Genomic DNA, 12,728 nt, shown 5'->3' with positions numbered 1-12,728 from the left:
GTCTAGTTCTTCGTAGCTGTACCCTCCTTTAGAAAGTACTTTCTTTTTCTCCTCACCAAGGTAACAACAAAAATGTTTCCAGATATAGCCAATTGTCCCTATGGGACAAATTGCTCCTTGTTGAGAACTGCTGATATTTTATTATTTTTTTTTTGTCTAATTGTATCAATTGCTAAGGGGACGGATGTGAAATCTCTGTCTATGGTTCTGGAATGATCTGTTTCTGTTTAATGCTGTCAATGTCTGTAAAGATTTGATTCACTTATAAGCATTTATGATTGCTATTTCTTCATGATGAACTGAGCTCATTTATGAACTATGAAGTGACTTTCTGGAGCTTAGATAATACTGGTCCTGAAGTTTTTTTTTTTTAAGAGAGATTTTTTGCTATTGGGCACGTGCACTTGCTGGAGAGATAGAGAGACAGAAAGTGAGAAATCACTCGCCAGGAGGGATAGCCATACCACAATTCTTTCTATTCCATTCTCCTCTCAGGATTTGGGGCATGCATGCACATGGGCGTGGTGTGAGGTTTAAGCCACTGGGTCCAGGACTCAAACCTCGGTCAGCTATGTTGAAGTCCATCTTCATAACCATTACGCCATCTGCTGGTCCCTAAAGTCAATTTGCTATTAATGTAGCTACTGAAGCCTTCTTATACTGGCTGTTTGGATAATATATATTTTTCTTTCCACTTAATTTCAAGTATTATTGTCTTTATATTTTTAGCACATGACATGTACTTAGCTTTTTTTTTTTTAACGTATATTCTGCTAGTCTTTGCCTTCAGTTAGATTTTTTTAAACAACAGAAGTGTATGGTTTTTTGGCAACCTACAAGTAGTGGTTGTCCATATATTTTAAACTACTGAAGCTTTATTGAATAATGAAATCTTGACTCTGAGACTATACATTTTGTACTCAGTTGTATAATCAGTTTTTCAAAAAGTGTTTAATGACATAAGGAGAATCAGCATTGATATCTGCCTAGTCTGTGTGGATGCAGATACAGATACATAGGTAAAGCTATTTCTGTAGCCATAAATATGTCTTCATCTCTACTGGATTGACTCTTTCCACCCTTTCTCTAATCCATTCTCCTTCCCTCCCTACCTCCCTCTTTTTCCAGAATTAAGCATGTTTAGCTGCTAGTTCAGACATCTAGTAAGAGGGCAGCTTACTTAAATCTTAATCACATCATTGTAGGATTCAGAGAAAGCTTTGAAGTTGTTTCCAGGGTTGCTTAAAAAATTTGCGCACAAAGAATTGTGATCATAGTAGCTCAGCAGTTTTACATCTAGTTTATCCCTAGGAGGGCTGTTAAGAACTAGTCTTTTTCTTTTTCTAGGAAGCGCTTTGTTTGGGCTTCAGAAAGAAGTTGTTCTAATGGGTTTTGTTTTGTAGAGTTGCTGTGGAATATGCTTTGATTTTGAGTATTAGTTTAGATAAGTTAAAGCCCACACTGTCTTAAAACATGAACATTGATCAAAATATTGAAAATCATACACTTGTTCCATATAGTCAAGGGTTATGTTACTATTATAAATTGCACTACAGTAGTTACAAAGCTCCTAAGCAAATTTGATAGAAGTGAATGAGCCATATAACATGTGAAGAAAAGAAACTAATAATTTGGTCTATAAATTCTTGGCATTTTCAAGTTTCAGGAGGCTGTTTTTTCAGAGGAGAAAAATGAAATGACTTTGTAGTCTTCTGAAATGTTTACTCAGCCGTACGAACTGTATATGTTCATGGTTTCTCGCTCTAGACTAGAAGTTTATTCTTATGCTATAAGGAAATATTTTTTGCTCTTCTTAAATATTCAGAGAGATGAAAATTTATTACATCTTAGATTTTTCTGAGATAAATAGCATTTCTTAGTAAATCATTCAGTGTTTAGGAACGTTCACTTTGTTTTTCTTTTATCTCTAATTTTTCTTTATTTGTGAACAAATAAGTGTTTATTATATAGATATAATGTATGGGATATATTATATGAGATATATTGTTCTTGACCTCATTTTTTTTTTTTTTTTTTTTAATATTTTGCCATAGGGTGCATGACAGAGAATAAGAGGGAAAATGGAAAACCACCCCCAGGGAGGATGACCATGTCGCAATCCCTTCTTATCCATTTTCCTCTTGGAATTTTAGGCACGAAGGCACACAAGTTTCAAGCCACTGGGTCTGGGACCCAAACTGTTGGATCCAGGACTCAAATTGTGGTCAGCCATGTGGGAGTCCAACAGCTTAATCACTATTGCCACCTACTGGCCCCTTGACATTAGTTTTAAAATGTGTTACTAGTATATCATTTAAAATTTGATGAGAAGGTTAGCTAAAGACTATATACATTGGGACCAGCAGACGGTATAATGGTTACATCGCTGGACTCCCACATAGTTGACTGTGGTTTGAGTCCTGGACTCAGTGGCTTACATCTCATGTTGGACATATGTGCACATCTGCCCAAGATCCTGAGAGGAGAATGGAGGAGAAGGGATTGTGGTGTGGCCATCCCCCCTGTGGGGTGAGTTCTTGCTTTTTGTTCAACAATATTTTATTATTAATATTAATTAACATTAATATTAATAATATAATCATATTAACATATTATATTAACATATTAACATAATATTAATATATATTATATGTATATATAAAATTTCCAGAAAAAGAGCATTATTGTTTGTGTTTTCAGAAATGATAATATTGTTAAAGACAGTCATGCTCAGAATTTCAGCATTATGTGAGTTTTTTTTTAATTTACTAAAACGTCACAGAAAATTTAATTATTTTTATGTTTTCTATAGGAATGATACTCTGATTACATAGTTCCTACAAGCAGTAGTTCTTAATACTTTTTAGATAAGGTCTCTGGTTGTGCATACTCACTTATTGTAAATATTGTATGAAAGTTGAAGAGATTTACTGTGTTCTCCAACCAAAGTAAAAAAAAAAAAACAAAAAAAAAAAAGGAAAGGAAAGCTCGAACACAGTTAAAAGAAATACTGGACTGCTTAGTCACTGAGTTTCTGCACCTTTCTCATCTCTGATTTTTAACAGACTGTCTATGACCACATGTGAATCAGATTCTCCTGTGAAGTTTAACAAGTTACTGTCTTTCTTGGCCTCAGCCCTTCTTCCCTGGGCCTGTGCCATCCCTGTTGTAGTAATGTAATATGTAACTTGGTTTCCAAAGATTTCCTCATTAGGAGGGGTGTGGCTTATTTGTCTTCAGAGTTAGGCTGAATATAGCCAAGTGTAAAGTAATAAATGACAGTTATTTTCACAATTTCTTGTGACAGTTAACTGAAGAAGATGAATCACTGTTCTGATTTTGTACAGCTAGAGTTGAGGTCGAAACAGAGGATAAAGAAATCACATCAAGCAAATCCCACAAGAAAAGTGTGTGACCTTATAATCCAACATATTATGGCCTTCACAGATAATGTCCTCTCATTCTTGAGGCTATTGGCTCCAAGTTGGAATTCAGAAAAGCAGAAAGGAGGTGATTTGGGGAAAGATAAATTGAAATTTGAGACCAGTATTGGGCATAATCTAGTAACAATCCATCTTCCATTTTTTTCACTTTAATAAAAGCATTATGCCAAGGCTTTATTCATCCTCAAAGCATGGAAGGCTGTTAGGACACCATATTAAACAAGTCATTAACCTCCAGAATTTAAAGGTAACTAGGTAGTGTAAAGCTTTTCTGCTGCAATAGTGGTGAAGGGAACAGAACATAAAACTGCTATCAGATATCTGAGGCCTAATTCAAGCTCATTTTTCACAACCTTTATATGTTTAAGGAAACCACTTAACGTCTCTGTTTCTTGGTCTGCCATAGAATTAGGATAATAATATTAGGATAATAATATGTCTTACACTTTATAGGACTATTGGGAGGATAAAATTTGATTTTGTAATACTGATTATACCTTGTAAGTTGTTAAATTTTGTGCAAATGTAGGATAATTGGATCACTTCTTTGCTTACTATTAGCATTATTAATTGGTCCTCTCTTTTCCTTTTCTTTTTTACAAATAATTATTTATTTATTCTGTTATTATTATTTGTTATTATTTTTTAATTTGACCAGAGAAAGAGAGAGAGAGAAAGCCACCAGGTCTAGGACTCAAACTCAAATGCCTCAACAACATGCCACTTGCCAGCCCCAGTTCTGTCTTTTTCTAGTGGCTATCTTTGCACATGTCCATAGTGTATTATTCCTTTTTTACAAGGCTGGATTCCTAGAAACACCTCGATGGTTATATGTCTAGTGATTCCACAGTCATTTGTTTAGCACACTTAAATGCCAGGACTATTGCAGATTGGAGGAAATTTGAAGGTAAACAAGATAATCTTTGGCCTACACTTAAAACAGTTTTATTACCAGATACATGGAAGCTAATGACAGAGTTGTAGGTGTAGTATTGTTGAATATTATAGACTTAGGTTAGTTTAAAAATCTATTGCAGATTGGAGGAAATTTGAAGGTAAACAAGATAATCTTTGGCCTACACTTAAAACAGTTTTATTACCAGATACATGGAAGCTAATGACAGAGTTGTAGGTGTAGTATTGTTGAATATTAGACTTAGGTTGGGTTAAAAATCATCTTACCAGTGATTTTTAAACTCTGTTTTGGAGAAGATACTGAATTCTGTTCTGCTGAAGTCCATTAGGACCTGCTGGGGAGGGATATTATTTGGGGTAGGGTATGGTGTACTGCATCCTAGACCTCCTTCCTGGTTTTTCTTTTCATTTTTTAAATTTACAACAAGGTATGTGCGCATGAGAGAGAGAGAGAGAGGGAGGGAGGGAAGGAGGGAGGGAGGGAGGGAAAAAGCAGCCCCCAAGGCATATGGTCATGCTTCAATCCCTTCTCCTCCATCTCTCCCTTCTTTGGGGATTTTGGTCATGCTCACAGTATGCACCCAGTGTGTTTTCAAGCTACTGGTCCAGGACTTCAGCCATGCCGTAGGCCATGTGGAGTCCAGCTACCCTAAACACCATGCAAACAGCTGTTCCCACCTCTTCTCCTTTCAACCAGAAAAGGTCCACAATTACATTTTATATATTAATGATAAATGTACATTTTTCCTTCAAGTAGCTTTTATGGTTAAAAATATAACTAGATAACTAGTCTTGTTCCCTCATTTTAATGACAAAATTATAGAGTACCACAGAATTGAAATTTAACTAGAACCCTGATTTCCAAACCTCTCTTCTGGACTGTTCAGTTAAATCATGCTGCCTCCATGTGGTTTTGAGAATATTGAAAATCTTTGTACGCTGTTTAAAATAATGAACAATCAAGACTGTGAATCTTACATAAAGGACATTTTATTGATAATATTAACATGAAGATTTGCATGATGTTTAAATGAAAGTGATTTGATATTGTTACTTATTTTATATATAAAATATTTTATTCTTTGAGTACTGAAAATATTCATAATTGAAATACAAGTAAGTTTGTAATTTTCAGTTTATTTGGATTTTATCCTTCAGCCCTTAAACATGTTAAAGACCTCATTCTTAGAGAATAGGATGTGCTTCATTCATTCCTCATATACAGTATATTGTAAGTAAACTGATAAAGAGTTTTATAGAACATAGTTCTTTGAGTCTCTACCTGAAGTCTTATTAAATAAATTTAGCACATAAGTAATTTTTTTTTTTTTTAGAGTATCCTTTTGATGTTGGGAACTTTCCAAAGTTCTGACTTGTTATTTAAATTAAAACCAAGGTGATATCGTATGTTTCATAATGACATCTAATGAATGAACAACTGCATTATATGTGAAACAAATAGAAAACCTGATTTTTATAAATTAGGTTTGCATCTGGTCATATTTATTTGGGACTTAACTTTTTGGCAAGATGGATGAATTAGGATTTTTTTTTCTTTCTTTTCTTTTTATTTTTTTGAGAGTTTTTTTGCTATAGGGCACGTGTGCTCTCCAGACAGAGAGAGACAGAGAGACAGAAAGCGAAAAATCACCCCCCAGAGGGGATGGCCATGCTGCAATCCCTTCTCCTCCCGGGATCTTAGGCATGCATGCACGCGCACCGGTGTGAGTTTTTAGCCACCAGGTCCGGGACGCGAACCATGGTCGACTACTTTGGAGTCCAGCAACATAGCCATTATGCTAACTGCTGGGCCCTCTTTTTTTTAATTTGGTAGAAGGCACCTGCTCTTGCTGGAGACGGTCAAGAGGAGAGAGGGAGAGAAAGGGAAAGTGGGAGAAAAAGTGGAAAACACCTTCCCAGGGGAATCCCCATACCGCTACCCTTCTCCTCCATTTCTCCTTTCAGGCTTTGGGGCACACGTGCACATGTACCTGGCATGTTCCCTAAGGTACTAGGTCCAGGACTGAAACCATGTAGACAGTCACGTGGGATCCAGCGTCTTTCACCACCACACCGCTGGTTGGCCTCACTTAGGTTTTTTTATTACTACACTTAGAAGTCTTTACCATAAATTAATTATACTTCTCTTCTTAGTAACAAATAACAATAAGGCAATAATATTTTTAGAAATTTAATTAATGACCATTAAACAGAATGACTACAGAATCTGTAAATCCAACTATCAGGATATTAAATACTTAGTTTAGCACAACCTACCCTTTATTTCAAGATAACAGTGTTTCTCAACTCCTGGTCATTCTTTTGATAAATTGATTATAAAAAAAGATTAAGTAATTATTAAGTCAAATCAAAGCCAAATCTCACTATATGTCTTTTTAAAATTATTTGCAGGAGAGGGCTGCTCACAATTTATATGGCCAATTTGGTAAGTAAAATTTTTAACCTTTGAGGTTTTTCCATGTGCTTTTAAATTTTTTAAAAACCACATTTCTTTAACAAAAGAGAGAAAGTCACTTTAATTTGAAAATGTTTTCTGTCTCTGTGTTAAAGGGTAGAATTAAATGCTTAAAAGGACTTTGATACCATCTCATTTGTTTCTTTCAGAGGGGACTTAATTTCATTTATTTTAAAAGGAGAAAAGTGATTCACTGAGCTGTGCCCTTATTGAGTCTGTTTTTCTTTGTGATTAGCTCTTCATTTTTGAAAGATTTACCTCTCTTACTTACCCCTTCTTATTCTAAAGAATCATTTAAAGGTGAGTTTCTTTGTTTTTTTTTTTTTTTTTTTTTTAATTGCTAGATAGCATATGTGCTCTCCAGATAGAGTATGGTCATGCCACAATCTCTTCTCCATTTCTCTGTCCTGTCAGATTTGGGGCACTGACATACTTATGCTGGGTGGTTTTTTTAAGCTGCCAGAACTAGGATTTAAACTATGGTTGGTCATGTAAGAACTAGCTCCCTTAACTACTAGGCCACAGGGCCATCCATAAGAATGAATTTTTTTTTTCTTTCAGTGTTTTTCCATAGGGTTTGTGCCCTCACTGAAGAGAGAGACAGACAGAGACAGAAAGAGGGGAAGTGAGAAATTACCCCCTTAGAGGTGAGGACCACGCCACAATCCCTTCTCCTCTCAGAATTTTGGACACACACACATGCCTGGCATGAGTTTCAAGCTACCAGGTCCAGAACTTGAACCATATTTGGCCATGTGGAAGTCCATCACTAACCACCATGTCCTTGATGGCCCTAAGAATGGATTTTTATGAGTATGTATTCTTGGACATTAAAACATTGGTACTATATCCAGACTCTGAGTACATTTAGTATTATAGTTAGCTGGGCTTCCAGATTTCTAAGTTTACAGAAATAAACTTAATCTTATATTCCGATACTATTAACAGTCAATATATAATCTAAATTATCTAACTCTAAGTTATCTAAATTTCATTGCCAAATGTATATTTTAAAAAATATTAACATTTGATACATTTAAGATTGTTTAATGAAAATATACGCAACACTAAGAACTCAAATTAGAAAATATAAATATTATTATTTACCTGAGGATAGGTGGTTCATGAATTCTGTAACGGGGTGTATATTTCAGAGTTATATTTAGCAATTTTATTTAGCTGTTAAATATATTGATCAGTACTTACCATGTTAATATTTTAGAATTTGGTTGACAGTCTAGGTTGACAGTGATTTAAAGATAATCCTTTTTTTTTTTCTTTTTTTGTTCAGTGTAGATTTTGGAATCTGTGGTCAGTAAGATAGAGATAGGTAGGCCTTAGCTTTAATAGAATGTACTGTCTAGGAGAGAAATCACAGTGGACATAATCCATGAAAAGGGAGGATTGAACAAATTAGAATACTGTGGCAACCATAAGAGTGGCACTAAGTTATTCTGAGTAGGAGGGGTTAGGTCAGAGAAAAGTAGTTTTAACCCTTTCTCAAAGCCTCTTAAAGAATCTAATGATGAAGGTAGACATTCTTCACAGGAAACTGTTCATGTCCTGAAAGACACTCATATTTTTCTACATTGCAGCAGGTTCATGTACCACTGATTAAGAAAGCCTAGAGTATGCCATCAGGTAATTTATTTTAAAGTACTATAGCAAACTAATATTCTAAGCTCTTTTTATTGTAACGGTGTTGGAATTTTGGGACATTAGGAGATCAGAGACTGGTTAAAGGATGTTGTTGGTCTTTATTTTTCTTGAAAGAATTCTTATTGGAATGTAAACTGTATGAGATCAGGGAATTTTTCTTTGCTATTAAATGGGAACCTAAAAAGAGTCTAGCATGAAATAGAGATTTAGTCAATACTTGTTGAATTGATATTTATTAATCTTTCTGAGTATAGAAGTCTAGGTTGACAGTGATTTAAAGATAATCCTTTTTTTTTTTTCTTTTTTTGTTCAGTGTAGATTTTGGAATCTGTGGTCAGTTTAGGTTACTTTTTAAGTAACCTCTTTTTTTCTCAATTGTTTTCAAGATTTTCTTTTGAGTATATAGAGTTCACTAGGACTTAGACTTATTTTTATTTAGTTTGATCAGGATTTAGTTTGTTTCTTTAGTCTGAGGATTGGTGGTTAGTTCTGGAGTTAAGTTCTTATTTATTCTTTTTGATTCTTGCTTCTTCCCAGTCTCTATATCCTATTATTCTGTAACTCCTATTTTTAATTTTTTTTTTTCTATTTTGTTTTGCTGTAAGGCACTTATGCTCTAAGAGCACTTCCAGTACCTTAGAGAGAGGGAAAGTGAGAAATCACCCTCAGAGGGAATGGCCGTTCAGCAGTTCTTCTTCCTCTATTCTCTTCTTGGGATTTCGGGCATGCACGCATGCATAGGCTCCTGACATGTTTATCAAGCTGTTGGGTCCAGGACTTGAACCACATAGTTGGCCGTGTGGGATCCTGCCACCTCAACCACCACACCACTGGGAGTCTGTGAAAGTACTTTTACCTGTATGTTAAGCTGTCTTGTTTTCCTCTCCATGTTTTCTTAATTGTCTTTTAAAATTTTATTACTTTTTTTTTTTTTTTTTTGCTGAATTTGGTCATCTGTTCTGGAGTCTTCATGTTAACTCATCTACTTACGTCTTTTTGATGTGCTGTTTAATCTACCCATGAAAAATTCACTTTGGATGATGACATTTTAATTTTGAAAAGGTGATAAATACCTGAAACAACATAAAAATCCAGAAAAATTACATAATATTTTAATTAAATAATCATCTAACATACCTTTATAATGTTTTTCCATTGTTTATTGGTTTCAGACTTTTCATTCATTTCTTTATATGATGATTTCATAATATTTTCAACAGAGAGAATGGAAAGATAATCTTAACTCTTACATTATGTTGACCAAATATGTTTTTAAATTATTTGCATTTGGAATAGTTAAAGCAATGTGACTTAATACACAGACTTATCACCTCTTAAGTACTGTTCCAACAAAGTTGCATACTTTATCTGAGTACCATGACCACAAATTTCAATCTTTGTATATTTTAATAAAAAATGTAACACTAATACTGCCAAAAATATAAAACTAATGCTGCAAGCTTTTACTTTAAGGTGAGGTAAGTAATATTCAGAAGTTTTCATATAAAAGTTTAGATATAATTTGGTATCCTATAAATAATTTTCTTTAATAAAGACATTCATCTATGATTTATTGAAGAATTTATGGCACATAGTACATAGCAGATAGTATTTTAGGCACAATATCACAGTGTATAAAATAGATAAAAATGTAACATACATAGACCTTACATTCCAGGGCGGGAAGACAGATAATAAGCAAACAAGATATGTCACATACTGATAAATTCCATGAAAAAAAAAAAAAAAGATACGTGGGTTAGAGGGTGCCAGGGTGTGAGAGATGTGAAGGATGATTGTTACTTTATGTGGAAGGCCTCCCAACAGTGACATGGCAGAAGAGTGTCAGTGAAATGAAAGAACAAAACATCAGGGAATTAGGGGTAAGAGCTCACAATACAGTAGCAAATAGAAAGCCCTGGAGGAAACATGCTCATCACAGTCATTGGACACTAAGGGGACAGTGTGGCTGAAGTACATAGTAAGGAGGGGGATGAGCGGACAGAGATCAGAGCTGCATAAAGACTCCTCATTTTCATAGACTCTTTTCAAGTCATGAGAAGAACCTACTATAGCTGATCACGGAGTCAAGGACTTTTAGCCAAAAGTGGTTAAGACCATTATCACGTTATGTTCTGATTTCTCTGTCACACTTATTCTTATGGTGTATAGCACTGGAGTAACCACAGGCATTTTGAGATCCAACTTAGAAGTTGAGTCAGAATACATTTGAAGTTGGACTTAGCAAGATATATTTATTATATATAATTATAAATATGTACAAGGATAGTTCAGAAGTTGTGGGTTAATGAAAGTTCAAGTTTATTTTGGTGCAGAAAAAAAATTAAAAATCCATGCATAGGTTTTTCTTAATATGTTTTTTCCATGATGTTTTTTAACATCTCCTAATCTATATGCATTGTAAATTATATATAAAATATCGTTGGGACCAGCAGTTAGCATAATGGCTATGTCGCTGGACTCCCACATAGTCGACCGCGGTTCGAGTCCTGGACCTGGTGGCTTAAACTCACGCCGGGCGCGTGTGCATGCGTGGCCAAGATCCCGAGAGGAGAATGGAGGAGAAGGGATTGCAGCGTGGCCATCCCCCATGGGGGGTGATTTCTTGCTTTCTGTCTCTCTGTCTCTCTGTCTCTCTTTGTCTGTCTGGCGAGCACACACGCCCCAAAGCAAAAACCTCTCTAAAAAAAGAAAGAAAAAATATCGTTGGAATGAAACTTCCCAACATTCAGAAATTTTGTTGTCGATTATAAGCTGATTTCAACTTACTCTAATATGCAGTATAATCGAGTTATAGTACAAAGTTATTTCCTTAGGTTAAATTAATTTCTCTGAAAATGTTTAATGTATTTGTGACACATGTGATGAGAGAGTACAGTCTTTAGAACTTTAAGAAAAGGAGTTAGCTTTGAGCTGGGGGAATCAGAGAAGGTATTATGAGTTCCAGGGACTTTAACCTTGGAGAAAGGATGGGACTTAGAGTCATTCACATTTCAGAGATGTGTCTTTGAAACCTCAGGACAAAATATTTGCCTTTCTTAGGATTGCTAAATTTGGGTCAAAGTTTAAGTAAATAAGAAATAGCAAACATTTATTGAGCATCTACCTTGTATTAGGCACCGTGAGATTGGAGTTACAACACAAACAAGGTATATAGTTCCTGCTTCTAAAGACCCTATACTTTACAGGGAAAAAGAGATTCATAAATCACTGGAAATATTGTCATCTTTTTCTTAGTTTTAATAGTTGTTTCAAAACAGAAGTGCTAGAACTATGTAATTGTATATAAAATTTTTACCTGTTGTGTTTATGTTGAGTTTGTAGGGAGCAGGGGAAGAAATGTACACTCTAAATAAAGGGACATCACTATTAATGCTTGTGTTATTATTAAGGGGCCTTCCCCTGGTCTCCCTTATAGTTACTCTCATTACTTGTGTTTTTTACTGGTAAGTCTTATAGTTTACAGATGAGTAGTTTATCCTCAATGATAAACTAGCATTTTCAAAAATGTGAACATAAGACAGTAAATTAATACCATCTGAGAATACTGTTTTCTTTTTATATGTTAGTATGTTTTAAAGAGAAAAGTGTACAAGTTTTAAAATGGTGCTTTTAATAATTTATAGTAAATTAATTATTAAGTGACTAAAAGAGAGACCAGCAGGTAGCATGGCCGTTATGTTGCTAGATTCCCACATGGCCTACCATGGTTCAAGTCCTGGACCTGGTGGCTTGAAATTCATGACAAGCAATTGTATGTGTGTGCCTGAAATCCATCCCAGCAGGAGAATGGTGGAGAAGGGATTGCTGTGGGGCCATTCCCCCTGGGGGGGGGAGGGTGATTTCTCATTTTCCCTCCCTCTTTCTCCAGCAAGTGCATGTGCCTATGGCAAAAACCTAAAAAAAAAAAAAAAAAGTCTAATTGAGCAAAAAAATAGAAAAGGTATAAAATAAGGTATTAAATATTTAATGAATTTTTTTCTCTGACTTCTGCCAAGATATGGCTATAAAATGATGGAAAATTTTTCCTGAGGCTAATATGCCAGAATCACTTACCCACAAGAACACCAGCTTGCCAGGATTATACTTATTTCAGTATAATTTAAAAGAAAACCCACAGACAACATTTGCATTTATATATTTTTCAGTAATGTGTTGTAATAGTTATTTAAAAATGTGGTGTCAGATATAATTAGTTCATTTATGTTTAATTA

The 12,728-nt window shown here is 34.8% G+C and overlaps 1 protein-coding gene across 4 annotated transcripts in view; it reads left to right on the top strand.

Moving 5' to 3' along the window:
• TMEM135 (transmembrane protein 135) overlaps nt 1–12,728 on the top strand; it is a 308,283-nt gene that overhangs the window by 107,439 nt on the left and 188,116 nt on the right. For all 4 annotated transcript variants that reach the window (XM_014586438.2, XM_014586439.2, XM_014586440.2 and 1 more), the window contains one exon: nt 6,771–6,804. In XM_014586438.2, coding sequence (XP_014441924.1) covers nt 6,771–6,804 — 34 coding nt within the window. The remainder of the gene's footprint in view (nt 1–6,770; nt 6,805–12,728) is intronic.

This window comes from Tupaia chinensis, unplaced genomic scaffold (genome assembly GCF_000334495.1).
Source record: "Tupaia chinensis unplaced genomic scaffold, TupChi_1.0 Scaffold000139_1, whole genome shotgun sequence".
Taxonomy (NCBI): domain Eukaryota; kingdom Metazoa; phylum Chordata; class Mammalia; order Scandentia; family Tupaiidae; genus Tupaia; species Tupaia belangeri.
The sequence above is the reverse complement of the archived record's forward strand: the minus strand, read 5'-3'. Positions and strand labels throughout refer to the sequence as shown.